Source organism: Zootoca vivipara, chromosome 5 (assembly GCF_963506605.1).
Source record: "Zootoca vivipara chromosome 5, rZooViv1.1, whole genome shotgun sequence".
Taxonomy (NCBI): Eukaryota; Metazoa; Chordata; class Lepidosauria; order Squamata; family Lacertidae; genus Zootoca; species Zootoca vivipara.
Genome location: NC_083280.1, coordinates 39,223,423 through 39,249,027, shown reverse-complemented (window position 1 = coordinate 39,249,027; position 25,605 = coordinate 39,223,423). Strand labels below are relative to the sequence as shown.

The 25,605-nt window shown below is 44.9% G+C and overlaps 2 protein-coding genes across 5 annotated transcripts in view; both read left to right on the top strand.

Annotated features, from left to right (window-relative positions):
- Positions 1–2,401: 2,401 nt before the first annotated feature.
- Positions 2,402–15,529, top strand: NME9 (NME/NM23 family member 9). Its single transcript, XM_035133550.2, has 8 exons — positions 2,402–2,457; positions 3,103–3,139; positions 7,162–7,219; positions 8,918–9,021; positions 10,102–10,173; positions 11,894–12,010; positions 13,443–13,539; positions 14,047–15,529. The coding sequence occupies exons 2-8, from the start codon at positions 3,107–3,109 to the stop codon at positions 14,049–14,051; spliced, it is 486 nt and encodes a 161-aa protein (XP_034989441.2). The 5' UTR covers positions 2,402–2,457; positions 3,103–3,106; the 3' UTR covers positions 14,052–15,529.
- A 4,800-nt stretch (positions 15,530–20,329) lies between these two features.
- VPS8 (VPS8 subunit of CORVET complex) overlaps positions 20,330–25,605 on the top strand; it is an 89,829-nt gene continuing 84,553 nt past the window's right edge. The window contains exons 1-4 of one of the 4 annotated variants that reach the window (XM_035133325.2): positions 20,330–20,403; positions 22,925–23,173; positions 24,964–25,032; positions 25,422–25,552. In XM_035133325.2, coding sequence (XP_034989216.2) covers positions 23,015–23,173; positions 24,964–25,032; positions 25,422–25,552 — 359 coding nt within the window. In that variant the 5' untranslated portion in view covers positions 20,330–20,403; positions 22,925–23,014. The other 3 variants (XM_060274614.1, XM_060274613.1, XM_060274616.1) reach the window with 3 other exon arrangements.

The following is a 25,605-nucleotide window of genomic DNA, read 5'->3' as shown; positions in this document are numbered from 1 at the left end:
ATGTTGTCTCCCTCTGCCAGTAAAGCAAGATGAGTGCCGCAACCCCAGAGTCATTTGCGACTGGGCCTAACTGTCAGGGGTCCTTTACCTTTACCTTTTTACATCATTTTATACCTACTTACATTGAATCACATTTGTCATTTTACTTTCATTCACCCATTGTGGAGAGATCCTTTTGGAGATCCTTGCAATCTTTTTTGTTGTGGTTGTTGTTATCACCTCAAACCCTTTTGTTCAAACCACCATGAATATCGGCAAACCTGCCCACATCACAGCTCATCCCTAACTTCAGCTGATTTATGAACAAGTTAAAAAGCACAGGTTCCATTCCTGATCTGTGGAGACTCCATTTCTTACATTCACCACCCACCCCCATTGTGAGAATTTGCAATTTATTCCTTCTCTCTGCTTCCTGTTATTTAACCAGTTACTGATCCATAAAAGGATCTATTCTCTTATCCCATGACTACCAGGCTTACTTATAAATCTTTGATGAGGGACATCATCAAATGCTTTTGGAAAGTGTAAGTACTGTACACAATATTAACTCACTCACTGCTATGAATATGCTTATTTACACTCTTAAAAAATTCTAAAGGGTTAATTAGACAGGACTCATCTTTACAGAATCCATGCTGGTGGTTCTTCTACAAGGTTTGCTTAGAAGCTTAAGGAGATTGTTCTGTCAGCAAAAGCATTTCTGCTTGCTGGATGGAATTATTTCCTCTCTCCTCCCCCCAGGTGCTGTTCTGGGGGATTATTTTGACCCTCCAGAACAGATCTGGGGGTACACATGGGGGGTAGTTCTGTTGAACTAGTGGGAATCATTGTACTGCCTTTCACTAGCACAATGGGTTAGCTGAATAAGGCAATTTCACATTCAAATTCCTTAACTCTTGGGTGGATGTTATCCTTCAGATCAGATGGAACTATACTATCCCTCAGTGATAAGTTAATTATCATAAACTTCTAGGTTCTGAGATTGTCCAGCCTTTCTAAAACCAGCCAATAAGAATATGAGTCAAGCAAGCTGGCACAAACAGTATTGCGTTCACATCTTTTGATGTCAGTAAAACAGCCTATAAAATCTGACTTGAAGAGTCAGCTATTGACAGCAGCTATTGACAATGGTTACCTATGTGCTATAGATAAATATGAGGCCTTCCTGATGTTGTAGGAGTACAACTTTCATCATATTTTATCATTGGCCATGCTAGTGGAGGTGGAGTTGTAGTCCAACATCTGGAGAGCACCACATTAGCTACCCCTGAATTAGTGGAAATAACTCGGTACACAGAATAGGGGTGTATGATTTCCTCTTGTCAACAATTTGAGATGAAATCCATTGCTGAGTTTTCCTTCCTTCACTTCTATTGGTTGGACCTCATCGGCAAATTCTTTAAAGTGGAAATGTGTACTGTATAGAATATTGAAAGTTTCTGAATTCTTATCCCCTACATGACCAGATGTAAGTCATATTGATTTCACTCCAGGTAAGTGAATATAGGATTGCAGCCTTAAGTGCATTACTAGGAAAATACCGGTATTGATAGGTCAGAGGACCTCTCCCAATTCCCCCCTCCTTATTTTTCAAAGCTTCTGACATTTTAATTAGTTTCCAGAGTCAAACAAGCACAACAGTATTGAATAACATTAGAATGTGCTGTTGTTTTAAACCAGTTTCTGTATTTATACATCTCTCTCTCTGTGTGTGTATATATATGTGTGTGTATATTGCAATTGCTTTAACTGATTTTTTGTCATTATATTCTAAACTGTTTTGGGGTTGCCATATAAGAAGTGATTAATAAATGAAATAAATGAATAAAAATGTGTCTTGAAGAGGCTTAAGGGAAGAACTTCTCCTCTCCCATCACATCTGTCATGTGTACACTTACGGTAGGTGTGTACACAGAAATATGCAATATATTTTAAAGTAATCAAAATATGACTTGTGAGAAGTTGGAAATATTTATCAGGGAAAAGTTGGAAACGTTTATCAAGGCTCCCTTATCAGCACTGCCGTCCATAGCTGCCAAGTTATCCCTTTTTTTAAGGGATTTTCCCTTATGCTGAATAGGCTTCCTCGCGAGAAAAGGGAAAACTTGGCAGCTATGCTGCCGTCTTGGAAAGTAGGCATTTCATGTAAAAGCCGATATTTTATTTGCCAAGCCTCACTTCCCTAGGGGTGCAGCTCAACTGTCAGATCAATTCTTCCTCAGTTCATCCTCCCGTATAAGCTCCCTGGCAGGCTTGGCAGTTTTTGCAAGGAGGAGGACTAACTCATCTGCCTGCACAGGAAGGGCCAGGAGTAAAATCGGTCAGGGAGGCGACGGCGGGCGGGTGTGCCACTGGACAGGGCTATCTCCCATTGGCTGGTCGTGTCGCTGTGGAAACGAGGGACGCTGCTGCTGCTGCGGTGGTGCGTAGGAGCCATCGCCGAATTCCTCTAATCAGGTACCGTCTGCCTACCAAGCCCTTGCAGTTCTTGGGGCAATAGAGTCCCTTCGGAGTTTCAAGATCAGGAAACGAGAGTTTTCAAGTTACAGGTAGGTAGCCGTGTTGGTCTGGATCGAAGTAAAATAAAAAAATTCCTTCAGTAGCACCTTAAAGACCAACTAAGTTTTTATTTTGGTATGAGCTATCGTGTGCATGCACACTTCTTCAGATACCTTCTTCAGATACCTATCTGAAGAAGTGTGCATGCACACGATAGCTCATACCAAAATAAAAACTTAGTTGGTCTTTAAGGTGCTACTGGAGAGTTTTCAAGTGAGACTCATCCCTGAGTAATCGTAATGCATTAGAATGGCTGCAAATGTGGCGGTCCTAATGATTAGAAATGACATCACAAGTTACCAGGGCAGTGCTGCCGGGAAGTGACTAAGGCTGCCTGCAATCCTAAACACTTTTTACTAGGGAGTAAATCCCATTGGACACAATGCAGACTTACTTCTAAGTAAGCATGTGCTGCAAAAGCCATAGTTGGTGCTTCATAGCCCTAAATTATATTTAATTAGCCAAGTGCCTTGATGATGATCCTCCAGGCTGGGCAGTAGTGTTATGTAGTGACCTGATGTTTTGGCGTTTTTGTTTTGACAGCACAATGACCAGCAGGAAGAAAGAATTAGCTTTGCAGGTCAGTAAGTGAGCTTAATGTTTCAAATGTGGCATTTCATTCTGTAAGAGTTTGGTATTTCTGGCTTGTTTGGAAGAGAGGGTGGTTCAGGTGCAATGTGGCATTGTATTCTGCCAGAGAAACCTTCCTACAATGGCATAGACTTAAAATAGAAAGCAGTAGTTCTAAATGGATTTACCAGTCTCCCAGGGCAACAACAAGCAGTAATGCAATTGCTTTCATCATTTGATGAATCAGAAAGGAAATGTAAGAGCTGATTTAAACTAATCCCTACAGTGCACTTTTCCAGGGACTAGTCACTGACACAGGATGTTATATTGATCAGAATGGGGTAAAATAAGAACCAAAGACTGAAGGGTGAGCTGTATGATAATTGGAGCAGACTCAATTTTTAAATCTTCAAATACAAATTAAAATACAAATCAAATATCATTCTAAGAAAGACACTAAACCAGGTTTAGCCCTTCATTTGTAAGCACAGCTTCTCTGTTAACTTTAGATTCAAGTAGGTAGCAGTGTTGGTCTGGCAAAGTCGAAATAAATTAAAAAATTGTCCAGTAGCACCTTAGAGACCAACTACGTTTGCGCTGGGTATAAGCTTTTATGTGCATGCACACTTTTTCAGACACACTTCTTCAGATTTACTGTTAACTCTATCTTCATTAAGACCTAGGATAAAAAAGATAAATTGTCCTTTCAGATTGGCTATGTTGATTTGGATGTCTCCAAAGTCAACAACAACAAAAACTAGCATTGGTATCAAAACACAGTATTAGTCCAAATATACATGCATGTGTGTTTTCATTTTTATCCTAGGTTTTAATGAGGATCAGGTTGGCCAAGGGAATGTGCTTATTTACATTTGGAAGGGATGCGATACCAGTTCTAGGGTTTGTGAGATGCAATTAGGAGAGGCACCTCTTGGAATATAATATAACGCCCTCCTCCTTGCTACTGCCCATTCGTTTGCCTGCTTCCTCTGGGCCCAATCTACAAAAATATCCAGAAGGAGATCTCAAAGTAAATGGAAGTTGCTGCTCCATGACCTCTGTTGTCAACTGCTTGAATGCTCAGAGAGAACAGGTGGATGGGTAGGCAGAAAGGAGAAGCAGCATGAACAGGAAGCTCTGAGTGCCAGCAAAGGGCAGCCCTGCAAGAATGTAAGCATCAGTATGTGCCCAATAATGTCAACCTGTAATGTTGCCTCTGAGGGGCTGCCTGAGGAAATAATATCACAAGTGATGTGATCTGTCCAGCCTGCACAACAAATACTTTGTTGGAAATGCATGGATTAATATTCTATGTTTCATGAATCTTTTATCATAAAGTTGTTATGATGCATATTTATTTACAAGTGGTCCCCAGTGTCATTCCTTCTCCTCTAGGCTGTGTGAGAAAGTATCTTAGATAATTTGCAGACTTCCATTTGAATACAAATTATACCATAGCTGCCAAGTTAACCCTTTTTTACAGGGATTTTCCCTTATGCTGAATAGGCTTCCTCGCGAGAAAAGCGAAAACTTGGCAGCTATGATTATACTGGTAGTATGAAGCTGGTTGCCAGAAAAAGGAATGAGTTTGCATCTTGAGCGCAGTTAGACACTACCCTATAACTGAAACATACTGGTGTAGTTTAGTCATCTGGTGTCTGGAGACAAGCATGTATGATCTCAGTGGCACTTTGGACGTAATAACATGAATATATGCATACTAATACATATCCCATCTTTCATTCATAAAGCATGATTAAAAAACCATATAAGAAAAGATGGGAATGGGTTTGCAATTCCTTTATTATAAATTGCTCCGTATGGAATATAATCTCTATAAATCCTGCCATCAAGTGGCCAGAAGAAGAAATTGATTATTATTTCAATCCTGTTAACTACCTACATTAGAGTAGACATATTGATTTCACTGGAACGGCTCCCATGTGGCTCTAAGTCAGCTACTTATAGGCTGACCTCAAAGTGCTTTGCCAAAAATAAAGTGCAGCCATCTGTTAATTAAATGTTTTGAGGTCTGATATGCTGGGCTATACAACAAAAGCAAGAACATATTTACTCTGAAATGAGTTGCTTGAGAATTACTTCCTGGGATGCCTTCAATCACGCAATGAGATTCTATGCATGTTTCTTTTCAGAGGTAAGTCCCACTCAGTCCAGTGAGACTTATTCACTAATGGGTTTAAACAGTGCTTTTTTCGGGGGGGGGTATGCATACCCCTAAACATTTTGTGAATCATTGTACTTTTGTTCATTTACTGTATTTATTTGCCCCCATTTGAACTATAAAATGGTAATTTTCTTGAGTCAAAATGAGAGTTTAAATAGATCTACAGCATTCATGTCTTACAAGCAGACTTCCATTTACCAAAATGTTAATATGCACATGGGGACCATGTGTTGGTGGCATAATACTATCTTAAAATTAGATTCATAGAGTTGGGAAAGACTTCAGAAGTCATCTAACTATCCAGAACTCCTGGCCTACCTGGCGGCAAGTCAGTATACAAAGTCGTCAGTCCACGTGTCCAAAGTCCAAACCGAAGGCACCATCCTTCAGAGGTCCTGAAGCATCCAAGCTGAGGTCCAACAACATGAGCAGACACAGCCCCCTAGCTCTGCTGCCCCTTTTATACTTTGCATGCTGATTGCAGCATCTGGGCTTCAGTCATGTGACCCTCAGCTGCTCCAAGCCTATTCCAGCTGAGGAAACACCTCCTCCCAGAGGGTAGTGAGCCCCACATGGCAAGCTAGGGAGCTGGGTTGTGGGCCCTTGCCTGCCTCAGCCTCCCAGAGTGCTCCACCCACTGCTCCCTATGCTTCAGAGCCTGCCATGTTCCTGGAGAAAGGGACCCCCCCCGGGTCTGGTGATGGGTCCAGCTCTTCTGGTTCCTGTGCACTGACCCCCCATCCCCTCGCCATCCCCTGCTTGCCACACCCCTCGTCAGGATCCTCTTCCTCCTCCCCAAGGGCGTACCCACCACAGGGCAAGTTAGGGCAGCTGCCCTACTCTAGAAGCAGGGCTGGTGGGCAGAGGCGGAGCACAGCCCGGCGGAGCGCGAGTTCGCCATTCCCGCCGCGCCACACCCTCCCTCCAGCTCCCCGGCGCACCCTCAGGCAAGGCCAAGCGCGGCGGGGAACCAGGGAGCGCGGCGCGGTGGGCGGGAACGCCGAACTCGCGCTCCGCCGGGCTGGGCTCCGCCTCCGCCCACCAGCCCTGCTTCTAGGGAGGGGCACAGCCCGGCGGAGCGCGAGTTCGCCGTTCCCGCCCGCCGCGCTGCGCCCTCCCTCCAGCTCCCCGTCGCACCCTCTGGCAAGGCCAAGCGCGGCGGGGAACCAGAGAGTGCGGCGCGGCGGGCGGGAACGCTGAACTTGCGCTCCACTGGGCTGGGCTCCGCCTCCGCCCACCAGCCCTGCTTCTAGGGAGGGGCACAGCCCGGCGGAGCGCGTGTTCGCCGTTCCCGCCCACTTTGTGGCCCCTCCCCTTCCGTGCCTTGGCCCCTCCCCTTGCCCCCCCGTAGTTTTGATCCTGGGTACGCCCATGCTCCTCCCCATTGTCCTGCTAGTTCCTTACACTAACCAAACCACAAGTGAAACACGAAATCCCATGTTACAGCATCCTTGATAAGTAGTCATCTAGCTTCTGCTTAGAAACCTATAATTGAGAGGTCACCACTTCCTAAAGTTTTACTGTACTATTGGATGTTTTTCCTAATATTTAGCCAAAATCACTTACTTGTAATTTGAGTCCTCCTTTCTGCAGCAACAGAAAACAAATGCACAAACAAATTGCACCATCTTATGTGCCTCGTTTGAGCATTGTACTGTCTTTTATTTTCCTCTCTCTATATTTTGCCTAAAGAAAGTATTTTCATGAAACTGACTTGTGACTTTGACTTTCTGACACAAAAATCTTAGTTGCTCCCTTGCTAATTTACCAAATCTCATTTCAGGTAGCTCTTAAAGGCTATTCTGCTTTATTGAAAGCTTTCTCAGTTATATTTCATTTACACACAGATGGTTGTTAATAATCAGGAACTCTGGGAAGAAATGCTGGGTTCCAAAGGTTTGATTGGTAAGACCTTGGCTGTAAATATGGCATAGCTCTCTGCTGCTGTTCATAAATACTAGTATACTGTGGCCTTTGCTCACCAACCCTCTGCCCTTCCCCCATTAATCCCTCAGAACTTCTCTTTTCACCTCTTGCAGCTACTAAGCTTGTTTTGCACCTTCCCAACCCCATTTCTGAAGCCCCTTCTGTTCTATTCTACAGTCCCACTTTGCACCCTTCTTTTCAGCTTACCACTCATACGCACGCCACCATTCTCTTGTGCAACCCCCTTGCACCCCATGGTAGCCTCTTGTATCTTCTTCCTCCCATACACTGTGACTACTAAGCATCCTTTTCACCCTCCACACAACTATGAAGTCACCATTCCCTCCTGTTCTTCAGGTTCTTTCTTGTCCCTGCTTTCATCTGCAATCCTATTCCCATTGCTCCTACTCCTTCCTTTTTTTGCAGCCCCCATTTTCACCTTCACCACTTTTTCTCTCCCTTCCTCCTCTTTCCCCCAATAACCCCCGCTTCCATGTCTCCTCCTGTCTTATTCTGCAGTCTCCCTTTTGTCCATATATCCCATTATTATCCCTTTTCTCCCATTTGCACTGTCCTTTGCAAACAGACCATCCTCATTTTTATGCCGCCTCCTCCCTCCTAATCCGCAGCCCCCTTTCCATGCACAGCCCGTGATGCTGTATGTTACTGTATCTTTAAGGTGAGCAAACCTGTCAGTTACCGTAGCTTGACTTCACTTGAGAAGGTTCAGTTCAGTTGATGGATGGTTCTGTTTTAAATCACTACACACAGAAAATGGCATATAATACTAGGATTTAGACCTACATTATGTGAAAGTACTACCGGTATGGAATATTTCAGGCCTCTGAACCCTTTATCTCTCAAACACAAAGCAGCTGAATAAAGTAAGAGGGGGAAGTTTGTATACAGCAAGAAGAGAAGAACTATGAAAGGAAAAGTGATTTTAAACAACAGATGTTTGAGTAGAGCAAGCAGAGGGTGACAGTGGGAGGAAGATTGTGACTTTAAAAAAATGGCAGAGGTTTGATTGAGTACAGCAAGTGGAGGCAACACGGAGAAAAAAGTGGTGGTTTAAAACAAGTTTTTAGTACAGCAAGAAGGGAGTTTGGTAAGGTTCTGTTGTGTTAGCTTTTTGATGTTAACTTCTGTGTAGTATTCATCTCTGCGATTTCTCCCTTCTCACACTTCAAAAACCCAGACACTTTCCTTCTGAATACTACTTTCTGTTTTCAGTGTCCTTTCCTTCTAGATCCCATGCCACAGCAACTGTTGTTGTTGTTTTTGTGCAACTTTCCTTCTTTCTTGTTCCTCTCCCCAACTTTGACTTCATGCAAATCCAGGACTGTAATAAGGCATCACAGATCCTCCAATGGGGGGATGCATGATGACAGTCTTACATTTATTTTATATATTGAGAGAGAGATAGAAATACTGACAGTGTTTATAGGGCAGGTTAGAAAAGGAATGAGTGTTCCTGTTGTTGGTGTACCACCTTTCACCCAAACCTGTTTCTTCCAAATGTTTTGGACTACAACTCTCATCACCCCCAGCTAGCATGGCTAGTGATCAGGGACACACAAGTAGTGATAATTAACTAATTTCATTTGCATGTGCTGAATTAAACTTTGTAGGTTCTGAGATGCCATGATTTGCTAAGTTAGCTTAATCTCTTTGTAGTGGTAGATGTTTATCAAGGCTGGTGTGGACCATGTAAAGCAGTAGTGAACCTCTTCAGGAAAATCAGGAATGAATTTGGTGACGACCTCCTTCGTTTTGCTGTGGTAAGAGATGCCTTCAAATTTATATAGTAGGGGTAGCGAACGTGGTGGCTTCCAGACATTGTCAGACACCAACTCCCATCAACATCAACCCTCATTAGCATAGCCAGTGTTCAGGGATGGTGGGAGAATCATCTGGAGGGATCCACCAAGAATAGTTGGCAAAGATAAATGCCTATGAGGCATGCAGATAAAACAGGCAATTCATCTTGCTTCAGTGGGCTAAATAAAGCTGCAATTCTATACACTGTTCCCAAGTAGGGAGCAGTCCTGGGGTTGCATTTCCTTGTGCCTAATCTTCCAGGTGTAGCAGATCCAGCAGTTGGCAAAGCAAGACCACAATGGTGGGGGCAAAGCTGGCAGTGGATGGAGGTACTCCACCCTCTCCTTCACAAAACACAGCCTCCCCTTCCTGTGAGCTCTTCTCCTCTCCTCTGGCTAATTAGGAAACATTGTGGTTAGAGATCTCTGAAATCCATTGTCATAACAGAAGTCTTTAGGCATTAATTATTGCTTGAAGAGGGAGCATGGGTAGAGCAGGGATATGGGGATGCAACTTTAACCCTGTCCCCTCCTCAAGCCCTGATCTTCCAAGGTTCTCATTTGGCTGGGGAAGCCTTCCCAAACAGATATACAGTACAAGATTCTCTGCTGTAGCTGTTTGCAGAGGCCAGAGAAATCACAGGGCTATGGGGTCAGAGCCAAGTGTGTATCTTAAGAGGTGTTTATCCAGTCAGGTATAGGGAACCCAGGGTCCTCCAGATATTGTTGGACTCCAGCTCCTATCATTCCTGTCAGTGTGACAAATGGTAAGGGATGGTGTGTGTGTTGCAGTCCAGCAATAACTGGGAAGCACCAGGTTCTAGAGCAATCCTGCTCTAGATGTTTTTCTGGCCTACCCCAAGGATGCTTCTGTAATTGTGAACATTTGCTTGATGATGATGATGATGATGATGGTGTGTTGTTGTTGTTGTTGTTATTTTACTTATTAAATTTGTATACCGCCCTTCTTCCACAGATCTCAGGGCGGTTCACAACATAAATGCTTTCAGTAAGTTGTTTGCTTATTTACTTCTTATTTAGGCTGAAGTAGATTCAGTTGATGCCCTAGAGAAATATCGTGGAAAATGTGAACCTACGTTTCTATTTTATGCTGTAAGTTGGTACATTTGAAACCTGTTTGACTTTAAACTTGTTCCACTATGCTCTGGTGTGTATTAACTTTTATGTATTAAACATGTGTTTTTGCTCGTATCAATGAATTTGAACTTGCTGGCAGCTGGAGATAAATGTTATTGCTGGGAATTGTATTTTTATATTTCAGATATTACCCTAGTTTGTATTTCCCCTCATTCTCTATGCATACAGTAACCTAAAATACTTTCCACAGTACTGTAGTTGTAACTTATGTAGTTTATATAAATTAACCATAAGATTAAACAAGACAGAGATTAGGATGCTATAAATATTAAGAATGTAATTAGTAATGTCTGAATAAATTAGGCATCTTAGGGTTAAGTGGGGAAAGCCTTCAAGAGATATTAGCACACTTAGCAATTATCCACGCCTCCATTTGTTGGTACAAATAGCAACCAGGTTTTCTGCAGTTTGCCATTCCTTCTGATTCATTGCTAAAGAGTGCGGCAAAGCAAAACTTCTCTCCTTGCCTACAATGCAGAAGTGTGGACGAACCCTTAGAGACAGGTTGGTCTTGTGGTACTGCTCTGCTAGGTGGCTGCTATGCACAAGAAACTATATCAGAAGAACATTGCCCAGAGTATGTAGCTCCTGGGAAGTTGAGGGAACACATAGGACCTGCAAAACAATTTGTGGTGTGGAGTGTTCCCCGTTCAAGATTACAACTACTCCATTCCTCTTCCTCATCCCAGTGTTCTTATCACTCCTCAGTCGGACAGCATTCCATGGCCAATTATCACAATTGGCCCACTCTGCAGGATTCCCCCCAAAATAGTTATTGTACTTCTGCAAACGTTTCTCAAGTCTCCTTCCTGTGTGGGAGTGTTGTTCCTTTGGTTATATAAGCAATGCCACTCGCAGCCTAAGCACTGGAAATGGAAGGAATGCTTGCTTCCTATAGAACAGCTAGTACTGCAAATGAATAGGATAAATCAGCTAAAACATTTACCCCAAGTAGTGTGGAAGTAAAATAACTTGACTTTAATGGATTGGGGGCAATAAATTATCTCTGGGTAAATTATTTTATGGCGCAATAATATACATGCCTACTCAGAAATAAGTCCCACTGATTTCAGTGAGGCTTACTGCTAGGTAAGTGGGTTTAGGATTGCAGCCGAAATCAATCTTATGAGTTTTCCAACCAATTAAAGAATTAAATTTGCATACATTTGCATGTGCCTAAAACCATTGTTTCTGAAGGAAGAAGCATCTCCTCTTTGTTTTTTTGTTTTTTTTGACATTGCAGAGATAAGGGGAATACCTCTTTTATGATAGTGCATGACTTCTTCAGTTTTTATAAGTGTTTATAGGAAAAATAATTATTCTTTCTAATCTGCCTCATTACTTGGAACCACTTTCTAGCCAATTAAAACAAGGTTCTGTTTATTAATCAAACCAATGAAATGGTTTGGCCTTGCAACCCTACCTGTGAGGCATCCCATGCATCAATCCTCTCCTTCCTCTTGTTCTGTGATTCTGGGTCTTCAACTAACAACAGGAGAGGTTGGAAATCAGTCCATGCTTAAAATCTAAAGTATTTTTTGCTGTCTTTATAGCAGCATAGCATTTGTTGGCAGGAAAAGAAAACCCAGACTCCGCCATTGGTGATATTAATGCTTGTGTCGACGCAAATTACGTTTGTGAACTATATTGGCAATTGTTTTCTATTTTCTGTCAGGGGGGAGAGTTGGTAGCAGTTGTAAGAGGAGCAAATGCACCATTGCTACAGAAAACAATTCAGGAGCAGCTAGAGGCAGAAAAGAAGGTCTTGGATCATGGAGCAGATAGAGTGGTGGTAATCTAACCTCTTCGATTTCATTTAAATTTCTTTTAAGTTGCATCTTTGATTAGAGTTGTGGGCAGGGGGGTTGTGGGCCATCTAGCTTTAAGCCCTGCTTAATGCAAGAAACCCAGAGCAAAGCCTCCTCTGCAAGTGGCTGTCTACCCTCTGCTTGAACACCTCTAACAAGGGAGAGACCACCACTCCTCAAGGTTGACTATTGTTGAACTGTTTGTGCTGTTAAGAGGTTTCTCCTAATGTTTTCTGCCTCTTAGCTGGCCCATCAGATGTTGTTATCAGCTGATGTTCCTAGGTCCTTGTTTCCAAATTCTATGTAGAATTCTACAGATAGTGAACCATGACTGGGACATAACTCTGCTTCCATTATTATCTCAGTTTTAATGTTGCCTAGTGTGTGTCTACTTGAAGGGCAAGAAACTGAATAAAGAAAGTGAGAGTAGTCATGTAATAGAATCATAGAATCATAGAGTTGGAAGAGACCACAAGGGCCATCCAGTCCAACCCCATGCCAAGCAGGAAACACCATCAAAGCATTCCTGACAGATGGCTATCAAGCCTCCGCTTAAAGACCTCCAAAGAAGGAGACTCCACCACACTCCCTGGCAGCAAATTCCACTGCCGAACAGCTCTTACTGTCAGGAAGTTCTTCCTAATGTTTAGGTGGAATCTTCTTTCTTGTAGCTTGAATCCATTGCTCCGTGTCCGCTATTTGTCCTTCAAATAGATGCCCAGTTTCCACTTGCTGGAGAATGGAGATTCTGAGTGACCCTATGGCCCGGAGCCTGGCACTCGATCCTCTTTTGTCAAGTGTTTTGCCTTTTGGTGTTGAGCAGGGGAGGGGGGAAGGTTTTGATTCCCTGGTGGGGTCCACCACTGGGACTCTACTCCCTGAGAGTCCTAGCTCAAGGATATTGAGTTCAGAGTTCCATTTCTTAGGGACTTGGCATCTGATGGGAAGGTGTTCCACAGGGACCCCTCCCCCTCTGAGTATGTGTCCAAGTCACTGCTGATCATCTGGGTTATGGCACAGATGGCTCTGTATGCATAAATGTTATGGGTTTCAGAGGCTGCAGGAATCTCTGGCACCTGTGGAGAATGTTATGCCTCTCTTCCTCTGGGCATCCTCTACTAACAGTGAGAGCATGTGCCGCTTCTTCCCTCAGCTCCTTAGTATTCATGAATTCAACAACACATTCATTATCCATCGAATTATAACCATTTGCCAATAAAAACCAGCCCCGGACATAAAAATTGTAAAATACTAATAGATCACATTTTGGAAAAATGGACAAAACACACCACCAACGAAACATTAAAACCCTATTACTAAAAATAACCATTGTCTATTATGTAACACTAGTCTTCATTAAAATGTAGTTTTTCTAAAATAGTCTGCAGCCAACACCCTCATATGCTTTGATACCAGATCCAGGATGAAGCGATTCCTAAAGAAGTGAGTACTGCCATTGAAGGAGAGGAAGCAGAAGATGGGGAAGAAGAAGATGATGATGATGAGGAAGCAGGTATTTAGCTCTACTCAGCGGCATATAGGCAATACCATTTATATAGTTTAAAATTATCCTTGCACAAGAAGGTAAGCAATCTCAGATTGGATTTTTGCCACTGCTCCAATTTAGATTTTGTCACTGATATTACTCATCCCAGAAGGAGCATCTTCTGGGTTTATGCAGATAAAAGAGGCTTGTGTTGTCAAATTTCTCGGTAGAACTGTGAATGCTGAGTTGCTGCAAAGTCTAGGCTCCATTGCTTAGGAAATGTCACTTTCTCTCTTCCCAAGTATGCTTGAGAAAACCATTCTTTTGAAATATTTTGGGCTATCATAGTACTAGGCTTAGATGGTTAAAAAAAAACAACCAGAAAAATTGAAAGCGTATTTAATTTTACGGTTTTATACTGATCCAAAAGGCCGAAGCAATTTCACAGTGTAAATATCAAGCAGATATCCCTCCTTTGATGTTCTTCCAGGGTCTGCTTTCTTATGCTAATTTTCTCTCATGCTTTCTTCCTAGATTAATTCACCAATTGATGCTTTCTGGAACTGGCTTTCTCACTCTCATTTGGAGCTGATGAGTAATGTTACATACAAGTTTTCTCTAATATAAGTGTAAAAACTTAAATGGCTACATTTTGCCATAAGCAGCAGCAATGTGTTTCAGGTTGGAGTAGTCTATGAAAAGAATTACAGATGTTTAGGAAAGCCTTGTTGCAAATCTGGCAATCAGGTTTTGTTTTGTTGTTTTGCAGTGGTTTTCTTTTTTCTTTTTTAATTTTTATTAAAGTACGAGAATTTTTACATACATTATATTCCAGGGGTCCCCAAACTTTTTCAGCCGGGGGCCGGTCCACCGCCCCCAGACCCTGTGCTGGGCCGGACTATTTTTTTTTTTTTTGGCGCAAGGACCCCTGCTGCGCCCCACCCCACCCCATGTTTCTCTCAGGGTGGGCAGCAGAGAGAGAGAGTCCGGAGGGACAGAGACTCCATTTTCCAGAGTTGTTAAGAGGCGGCTCAGCCCCCCACGGGCACACCTCTCCCTCGGGTGTGGGGTCAAGGAGGGAGATGCTGCCTTCACTGAGCGAAGACTGGGGGTGTGGGGTCAGGGAGGGAGATGCTGCCACATTCATTCAAAGCAGTCCAAAGTGACACCATTAATTCTTTATAATACAGTATTGCTCTAAAAACAGATGGCAAAAAACTATAACTGTACTGGTCTTTGGCGTCTGGAGAGGGGAAGGGGGAACTTTGTATCTGAAAGTTTAAAACTTAATTTCATCATCATAAAAAACATTGGAAGAGACAAATGGCTTTAGCCACGTTTCATGGGCAGCCCTACCTGATTCCCGTTGAACTAACTGCAAAGTAACTGAGCTCTTAGCCTGGCACTGAGAGAGGGGGGAGACCCAGCTGCCTTAAGAGATGAATGAGATAAACACCAGGATGAAAAAACACACAAAAAGCGGGAGATTGATATTTTGGGGTCCTAGGGCAGATTAGGCAGGTCTCCTTTGTCAGTTGCTGCCCAGGGCTGCGGAGCCAGGAGGAGAAAAGTCAGTGGAGCTGCCTTTTGGACTCGGCTCTGGGGCTGAGGAGCCGACTGAAGCAGCCGAGCGAGCGGAAGCAGCCAAGCGGAGGCAGGCGGGGCGAGCCAGGAGCTCCGTTCAGAGCCTCTTAAAGGCGCAGTGCCGCTTTTTCCCACCACCTTCCTGGGCACCCCCTGGGCTCCTCTGCCTGCTCTTGCAAGCCCGAAAAGGCTCCTGTCCTGCTGCTGCCTCTCGCAAGCGCAGGCACAGGAGCCGCAGTTGGGGGAAGCAGCAAAGGGGCGGGGAGGAACGAGCAGCCCGGCTCCTGCCCAGCTTCGCTGCTTTAAAGCGAGCTGCGGAGGAGGGAAGGTTTCTCCTCCGGGCTGAGAAGCTGCACTGCGTCTCTCTTCTTCTTCGGGGACTCCGCACCGTGCCTCCTTTTTCTTTCCCCAGCCCTGGGTTCCGCTCAGTCAAGCTTCGCCATCAGCGCACGCACCGCGGGACCAGCAAGAGCTGTGCGCGCGCTGGTGGGTGAAGCGCGACTGAGCAGAACCCAGCACGGGGGAAAGGAGAAGGAGGTGCGGCACGAAGTCCTCGGAGAAGGAGAGAGACGCTGCGCCACTAGCCTATGGCTAAGAAGGGCCTGCGTGGAGGAGCAGCGTGAGGAGGAGCGGCCACAGGCGGCGCCCAGGAGGAGCCCGTGCCATGCTTCCCTTCCTTGGCGCTGCTGCTGCGCTCAGGACAGGCGCAGGCTCCTGGCGGCGAGGAAGAGGCGATGCAGGGGGGTAAAATGGCTCTCGCTGGGAATTTTTTTAAAAAGTGCATAATGACCATGCCGATCCCCAGACCTTTCGCGGGCCGGATTGGGAGGCCAATTGGGCCGCATCCGGCCCCCGGGCCGTAGTTTGGGGATGCCTGTTATATTCCCTCCTTCCAATTTTTAATTTCCCATACCATTTTTCCTTTCATCTGGCAATCAGGTTAATACTATTCAGACAACATATATGAGGATATGGACAGAAGGAGAGCCCTGCTGGACTAATCCAATCCAGTATCAGATCAAAGGCTTGTTTAACCCTGCATCCTGTTCCCCATATGTGTCTATGGAAAGCTCAAAAGCAGGCTAAGAGCACAATAGCTTTCTGCTGTTGTTCCCCTAGAATGAGCACTCCGAGCTATGATGTTTCTATCCTAGAGGCAATAGACAAATATCATGATCTGTAGCCACTGATAGATTTATCTTGCATCATGACGATGATGTGTGTCACACAGGCTTGCCATGAACCTAGTATGGTGCCCTCAGGTGCCCTGGGGAATACTATCCTGTTGTCATGTTCAACTGTCAGTCTAGTCAGCGTCTGGGAACGGGGGGGGGGCATCATCTTGTCCAGCGCCAGAGTCAGCAAAAGATCTTGGGTCAGCCCTGTCTCTTATTGACACCCTGGATCAAAGGCTTTCCAATAGGGTGATGACTTTTTTACAACCTCATTTCCCTGTATCATAATTTGATGAGCTTTCATTAAAGATTAGATAAATTCTTACTTTCAAAGAGATTTGATAAAAAAACCTCATGAACAAAATGATTTCAAAAATTTTATTTATCAGTTTTTTGAAGTCACTGTAAGCAGATAAAAAATTGAACCCAAGCTTTAGAGTCACATATATACAACATTATATAAGGTCATCAAACACACAAGGAAGCTTTTTTTAGCTGCAGTAACAGTATAGACGCCGCTAGAGGACAATGTTTTGCTACTGGTACCTCTCCTGTAGGTTCTTTTCCCAGCATGTCCGCCAGGGTCTGCTGGCTGAGTTTTGAGGTCCCCAAAAGGGGCTTTTACCTTGCGCAGGTGTGACATTTGTAAACCCTTTGTTGCTAAGAACACTCACCATTGTGGAATGTGGTGTTGTGTCCAAATTTGATACGAAATATATATAGAATTGTTAATACAATTTTATGAAATGGTAAAACGGCATACAAAAAAATTAAAATCGGTTTGTGCATAACCTTTTTTAATATTTCAATGGAATATACCTCATTTTAGTCATTACTAGGCAAAAGTTCATCCATTTGTGCTACAGGAAATAATTTTTGAGGGGAAAAAATGAAAAAGTCATCTCCCTACTTTCCAAACAGAACAGAGCTGATATAAGAGTTTTGCAAAGCCTTTGGATATATGTGAATTAGCAAAACTATAAACTTTCACAACAGAAATTGATCTTGCACAGTGTTGGTTTTGTCACTGGCATCAATTTTCTAAGCTTAGTAGGGACTGAAAGATTTATCAACATGCGAATTTACAGTGGCTGTGTTGAATTTTGATATGGTGGCTCATGCAGTACTTGTCAGATTGGAAGTGTGACTTTTTGTGAGACAATTAAACCACCTAACGCACGTTTGCTTCTTGTGCTTATTACTATCAGTGACTCATGCATTTTCTGGCATTGCTTTTCTCTTTGAGAATACTTGCACCTGATTACTGTTTTAATAAAGAAATACAAGTAATTACAGATTTGCTTTTCTTTTCCACATCCACAATTTAGAGCTATGCTATCTGGCCTTAACAGAAAGTCATGGGATGCTTCATGGCAAAGAAACCATGAGGATTCCTTTGTGCAAAGGAGGTCTACCACTAGGCAGGGAGCTAGTAGCGCTGTGGTCTAAACCACTGAGCCTCTTGGGCAGGCATCCCCAAACTTCGGCCCTCCAGATGTTTTGGACTACAATTCCCATCATCCTTGACCACTGGTCCTGTTAGCCTAGGGATCATGGGAGTTGTAGGCCAAAACATCTGGAGGGCCGCAGTTTGGGGATGCCTGCTCTTGGAATAACCGATCCGAAGGTCAGCTGTTCGAATCTGTGCAATGGGGTGAGCTCTTGTTGCTCTGTCCCAGCTTCTGCCAACCTAGCAGTTCGAAAGCATACCAGTATGAGTAGAAAAATAGGTACCGCTGTGGCAGGAAGGTTAAACTGCATTTCCATGCACTCTGGAACTCATCACGGTGTCCTGTTGCCCCAGAAGCAGTTTAGTCCTGCTGGCCACATGACCCAGAAAGCTGTCTGCAGACAAACACCGGCTCCCTTGGCCTGAAGTGAGATGAGCACTACACTCCATTGTCACCTTTGACTGGATTTAACCATCCAGAGGTCCTTTACTTTTACCATAGAGACCTCCAAATGGGAAGGAATAGCAGTCTAACCAGGATGCAGCATCATAACTGACATTGCATAATCCTACTACCAAATAAGACTCAATGAGTTCAGTGGGAATTAATTCCAGCTAATTGAACCCTAGTTAGTACCTTTAACCTTAGCTGATACCATGCATGCTCCTTAGAATGTAACATACAAAGGTGTATCTTAGTATCTTAATTGGTATCTTGTACACTCCTACCATAAAAGTTGTAGAGAGGAAAACGCCACTCCAGAAAGCGCAGAATGGAGCAGCATCACCAACCACGTGGTTAGTATCCATAACAATGTGAGCATTCAGCTGCTGTATCTTGACATTCCTGTCCTAGGATCAGCTGCCTGGGATGCCTGAATATCAGCTAGATGCATGAGAAGCTACTTGAGAAGAAGGGGAAGTGGGTAGAAGCACATTCCTGGATCAGGGCCTGACTTAGAGGCAGGAAGGGGTGGAGCTTCAGATCTTGCATAAACTCCCAGCTTGAGTTGCCTTATTGCTGAAGCATCAGTGCTGTTCTAAACCAGGAGTCAGCAAACTTTTTCAGCAGGGAGCTGGTCCACTGTCCCTCAGACCTTGTGGGGGGCCGGACTATATTTTGAAAAAAAAATAAATGAATGAATTTCTATGCCCCACAAATAACCCAGAGATGCATTTTAAATAAAAGCACACATTCTACTCATGTAAAAACACGCTGATTCCCAGACTGTCAACGGGCTGCATTTAGAAGGTGATTGGGCCAGATCCGGCCCCCGGGCCTTAGTTTGCCAACCCATGTTCTAAACCAGGGGTCAGCAACCTTTTTCAGCTGTGGGCCGGTCCACCGTCCCTCAGACCATGTGGTGGGCCAGACTATATTTTGAAGAAAAAAAATGAACAAATTCCTATACCCCACAAATAACCCAGAGATGCATTTTAAATAAAAGGTGCATTTTAAATAAAAGGGCACATTCTACTCATGGGAAGATGATTGGGCCGCATCCGGCCCATGGGCCTTAGGTTGCCTACCCCTGTTCTAAACTGTAACCAATGACAAATCCCCCTCACCAGCATACAAACCAGTATGCCTAATTTGACCCAGCAACACCCACCCACCCACATTCACACACCACCCTGCAACCAACCAACCAACCATGCCTTGGGCCTTCTGGTCTCTCTCTTTGTCAGCAAAAATAAGCTCCGGTCATATGCTATGCAAAAGAATGGAAGTTTGTAGACTTAATCAGGGTGGAGGACTGTGACAAAACTAGAATTCCTTCCTTTGGTTTGCCTCCCTGTTTTCCGTCCCCTTAATCTCAGGGTGCATTAGCCACCATGGATAGGCTGCCATAACTGAGTTAAATCAATGGTCCATCCAGCTTGGTATTGTTTACATTGATGGGTGATAGTGGCTCTTCTGGGTTTCAGATAGGCCCATTTTTCAATCCTACCTGGAGATGGCCGGGATTGAACATAGGACCTTCTACATGCAAAGCAATGTAGCTTTAGCACTTCTGCAACTGTTACCCATTGGCAACTATTAGCCCCCAGTCATCCCATCATAAATGGCGTAAAATACCCATATACTGCCTCTTCCTCTTACTTGTTTTTTAGATTATGAGCACGAGTTGTCATTAGAGGAGGCATATCTATTATACAGTATATCTAAATCTGCAAATGAACGGCCAATTAGGGAAATCCTTTTTATCTAATGTACTCGGATTACATGCTAAAGCCCCCACCCCACCCCCGCATTTATTTAAGGGAAGGGATCCAACGTCGCCTCCTCTCAGAACATATTGAATCAGGAACTGTTAATAATGCACTACTACATGAATTGCCCCCGCCCCCCCGCTCCATTTCATATTTGAGGTTGTTGAACCTCGGAGCAGCAGCTTAAACGCGGACCCCACCGAAACCTTAAATCGTATTGAATTGAAAACCACAACAGCAGCCGCGAATTTACGCTCTCAGATGCATCTCTCTTTGGCGCCAGAAGGGGGCGCTGCGAGATCGAAGGCCCGCTTGGCCCGAGCTTGGGCGGCTCCTTTAAAGCAGACGCCGGGCGGAGAAGCTGCGCTGGGGCCGGGCGGAAGTAGGCGGCGGCGGCGGCGGCGACGAGGGGGGTGGTGGTCCGCGGAATCGTTGACGTTTCGAAGGCGTCCCCGAAGATGTGGGCTGGTGAGCCTTGTTCCCTTTGCCTTGGTGGCTCAGGAGTCGGGGGGCCGAGGGCGGGCGCATCCCAGTTTCCCAGCGGAGCGGCAGCAGGCGGCTTGGCTGGCCTTGTGTGGGGCGCAGCCCTTGCTAAACGGGGCCGTAAGAGGCCGACTAACCCCGCAACCCCGTCCCTGGGCATGGCGATTCCTGCCGCTTCTAACATGGCCCGATCCTGCTCTCTGCTGCGGCGTCATAGAGGAGGGCGCCTGGGTTTTGTGGGGCGGGGAAGGGAATCCCCGGAAACCCCTCTTCTCCCAGCCTGTGGGGTGGCTGCTGTGGGGCTTTGCTCCCAGAACTGGCACCTTTGGGAGGGTGACTGTATATGCCTCTGTGGGGCTCTCTCGGGTGCTTTGCCGGCCTCCCCCCCCCCCACCTCACTTTGGAACTTCATTGTGATTATGTTGAAAAGCGGCCAAGCTCTTGCATTGACTGCTGCAAATGGCACAACCTCAGGCTTCCTTAGAAGGAGGTTTGGGTGGTTGTACGCCAAAAGCAGGGATGCTGGTCAGGGATGATAGGATCTGTAGTCGGAAAAACATCTGGACGGCCGACGTTCCTGATTTAATGGCAGGTTTCTGAGCCGTCATTGAACTTGGAAGCGAATGATGCGGTGAGAAAGTCCTATGTTTCAATGGAGGTCCCAGAGTTTCCATTGTAGGCACCTTCTAGTTTGCTTGTTTGTTTGTTTGCTTGTTCTTCTTTGTTTGGCGATCACTCGCAGCCGAGTAAGATTGTCTTCCATAAACACAGTTTTAACAATGAGTCCGTAAGTGACTGTGGAGGCCAGTTCTGGATCCACACCTCCTTCCACAGTGGGGACATTGGTTTCTGGGCGGGAGCTGATCATGGTGTGGATATGCCAAGCGTGCCGCGTGCCTTCCTCTTAGGACGTTTCTCCCTTGCATCCTGAGTTCGAGTGGGTGATGTAGGGCAGCAGCTGGGATAGCTCAGTCAGTGGTGGTAGGGCATGAGACTCTTAATCTTAGGGTTGTGGGTTGGAGCCCCACATTGGGTGAAATATTCCCGTTTTGCAGGGGGTTGGACTAGATGACCCTCATGGCCCCTTCTAACTCTATGGTTCTATGATCTAATGGTGGCAGTCTGTTGACGGCTGTTGAGGAGAAATGGTTAGAATGGGGGTGGGGGGAGTAATACTTCTAAAACAATTCATACTCTGCCTTTTGGACCTAACAAGGACCTCCGAAATGGCTTGCAACTTAAATGGTACAAGTTGTAATCCAGACACGGAGAGGATATCAGTATGGCTTGTGACATTTTGATGTCAATGCATGTCTGCCTTAGGATAACACATAGCTACTGTTACTTCCATATTTTTGATCTAGTACAGGGGTCTGCAACCTTTAAGACAAAAAGAGCCACTTGGACCCGTTTCCGAAGAAAAAAAATAAACTGGGAGCCGCAAAACAGGGACGTAATTAGAAATCAGAGGGCCCCATAGCAAAATTTGCTATGCCCAATAATCAATGCCCCAAAATGCCATAGAAAATTAATCAGGGCCCCAGTGTACCATAAATCATAATCAGTGCCTGATGTAAATAATAATTAATAATGAGGGCCCAATGTCATCCTCGTCATTATAAAAATAACTTTGAGTTTGGGCTGCCTTGATTACTGGGAATGGGCACCAGCAACCACTGCCTTATGAGTTTGGGCTGCCTTGATTACTGGGAATGGGCAAAACTCTGACTCCCTTATTAGGACACCTGTATGGTTTCATGTGTGTTGCTCCCATCAAGTGAACTTATAAAATTTCCTCATATTGAATCAACCCATTGATTAATACATCTACCTCAATCTCCTGACCAGGCCGGCAGGAGGCCACAGGCAGGCCGCAGGCAGGAGCAGCAGCAGCAAACACGCGCTCCGAGCCCGCAAGCCTTTTCTGCTGCTGGGTGGGAAGAAGCGCACCCGTTTAAAAAAATAAATAACTCCGCCCCCGTCCCCGTGAGCCTATTGGCTGCAGAAATGCGGTGGGGAGGGGCTGATGCAGGGAGGGGGCCGACCACGCTCCCCGGGCTGCTAACGTCACCTTGCGTCCTTTTTGCAAAGCGCACGCACACAGTGGAGTTGTGGACTCCAGCGGGCGCCGTGCGTGGCGCAGGCGCACAGCGTGCCGCCGCAGCTGTGTGCTCCGGCGGCAGTGGGCACCGCGCGAGTGTCTGGCGGGCGCCGCCGCATGGCTCAGGCGGCGCATGGCTCGGACGCCTCCTCCCCTCGTATCCGCTCCGGAGCCGCAGCAAAGGTGTAAAAGAGCCACATGCGGCTCCGGAGCCGCAGGTTGCAGACCCCTGATCTAGTACAAAAGGGAAGCAGTTGTGTGGAAATCTCACTCTCATGTTTAAGTAGGAGTTCTTAGCCGTGACTTTTCACTTGTAGTCTGAGTATTGTCCACTGCTGCAGGTTTTCTCTGACGATTTCCATGTATCCCTATTGTAAATGTGGCATGTGAACCATTCTATATCAGTTACAGGTGTTTGGGCTCTGGAAGCAGATGTACTTTAAACTTCCCTCCTCCTATCAAGTGGCTGCTTTTTGACAGCTGGGAACAAGAAAGATGGAAGATGAACTGAAGATGGAGAGTCAAAACCTTGACCAAGATCAAGGTCCCTTTGTGGCAGATGAATCAAGTCAGCAGCCATTGTGCCAGGAAGCCCCTTCCCCCAAGCTGTCTGTGACTGAATTGAGTAGAGAGTTGGACTCCAAGAGTGAGCTGGTAAGACATTGCCGCCTGTCTTTTGTCTAAAGAATGAATTGTTGCATTCTGGTTACGAGGCTGTCCTTCACTATACATTATACATTTTTATGTGCTACTATTTACTTTTGTAGTGTTAGCTAATCAGGATTAAAGAAAATATGTTGCAGGTGCTAGTTTCAAGTTCATGGCATAACAACCTCTTTACACAATCACAAAATATTTTTATGCGAGTTTTATTTTTTCAGATTTTTGGATTGGATCATAAAAGTAGAACCATCATTAATATATTGTTTGAGTCATGCAGTTGCAGTGGGTTGGTTCCAGAGAAGTGCAGTCAGAACTCCACTTGGGAAACAGGGCTTTCCTGCCTCCTCATACTCCTTGTAAAGGTAAAGGGACCCCTGACCATTAGGTCCAGTCGTGACCGACTCTGGGGTTGCGGCGCTCATCTCGCGTTATTGGCCGAGGGAGCCAGCGTACAGCTTCCAGCTCATGTGGCCAGCATGACAAAGCCGCTTCTGGCGAACCAGAGCAGCACACGGAAATGCCGTTTACCTTCCCGCTTGGAACGGTACCTATTTATCTATTTGCACTTGGAGGTGCTTTTGAACTGCTAGATTGGCAGGAGCTGGGACCAAGCAACGTGAGCTCACCCCGTTGCAGAGATTCGAACTGCTGACCTTCTGATCAGCAAGCCCTAGGCTCTGTGGTTTAGCCCACAGCGCCACCTGTGTCATACGCCTTGTACTTCCCCCAAAAAACACTCTTGGAGTTAGAGGGACTCTCTGGAATAGTATGGGAAATGAATACGCTTTCAGAAGCTTGCTAGAAACTTGTGTCAGAAACTTGTTTAAGAGACACACACACACACACACACACACACACACACACACACACACACAATTTGTATCTCCTCTAGCTATAGGGAAAAGAGGCCTTGGTTTGTGGCCAGAGTGCTTTTTAAGCATCAGAAATCAAGCCTACAGTGCTTTTCTGAAAAGTAGTAGATTAGACAAACTACAGAGTGGAAGTCATCTACTGTGTCATCTATTATCTGCTCTAAGATGCTGTGTCTAGCATGCTTTGGGCTGCTTTTGTAGCTGAATGGGTAGATTTATTACATCGTATGGGTTGTTCTCTTGTCTTATTTTGATGTAGATGAAGATGGCTGAGTGCTGGAAGATTAACTCCCCCCCCCATATAAGTCAAAGCACCCAATCACTTGACATCATTGTGACCTAAGGTGTTTGACAGCTGGGCAGTCGTGCAGGGTCCGTCACCCCTGTTTTTGCTGCTGTCTTTACCCATTCATACCCCACCTTATGTAGCTCCTGGGGGCATTCAGATGCAGACTTTTGGAAGTGCTTATACAGCAGCTAAACAGGGATTGAGCAATGGAGCACTACAGTTCCAGTTCCTAAAGTGCCATCCTGCTGCAAAAGAGGGGAAAGATGGACATGGTCATCCTTTTTCTGGTTCTCACCTTCAGGCTTTGGTGTTTTCAATACCAGAAAGTCCTGGGTTTTATGTTGTGTTTATGATTTCTGCATTTTTTTGTTGCACATGTCTGGTATTTCCATAGACTTTAAACTTTTTGTTCAGCCCTAGATCATTACATTGATCAAATTCCCATTTTTTTCATAGTGTGTGTACAGTAACTCCCAATTGAAATTTTCCTTTTGAAAGCACCAGTTTTCAGAAAAGAGCACGCAGGGAAGAGTGGTTAGGAGCATGAAGCATTTCACTGTCAAAAGTGGTCAGCCAGCATCTTTATGATGAAGCTTAAAAATGTTTCTTTTTTGATATAGATAGATGACAAGGAGTTTGATATTCCTCAGGTTGATACTCCCCCAACACTGGAAAGTATTTTAAATGAGGTGAGTTGAGCAGGGTAGTACAAAACCCTTATTTGCACACTGTGCTGGAAGAGCAAAATGCAAATGTGCAATTGCTCACAGACCAATTTAACATAACATGACACTGCTCTTAAACTAACTTGGAAAATGGGACCAAGCTCCTATAAAAATTGGCAAAGCTGTTTAATTGGCATTGTGTGTTATTTTCTCTGTGTGTGTGCCTTTCTGAACCCACCTGTAGAATTTTATTCAGCAATCTTTGAGCAAAGTCTGTATTTCATCCCTGTCTAATACCATGCCTAACTGGCACCTGGCAAACCAAGGCAATACTGCTGTAAGTTATATTAGTGCATTGCAAGGCTGGATATAGCATGGTTGGCCAGCTGTGTTATTTCTCTCTCTTTTCTTAGACTGATGATGAAGAAGAGCCATTTGTTCTTGAGGATCCTTCCCTTCTAAATATCGATAACATTGACACTCACTCATATGATACTTCATCTGTAGCGAGCTCTGACAGCGGCGATAGAACACACCTGAAAAGGTAACTGTTTGTGGGCAAATACCTATCCTTTGTGATAGATGCCATCATTGACG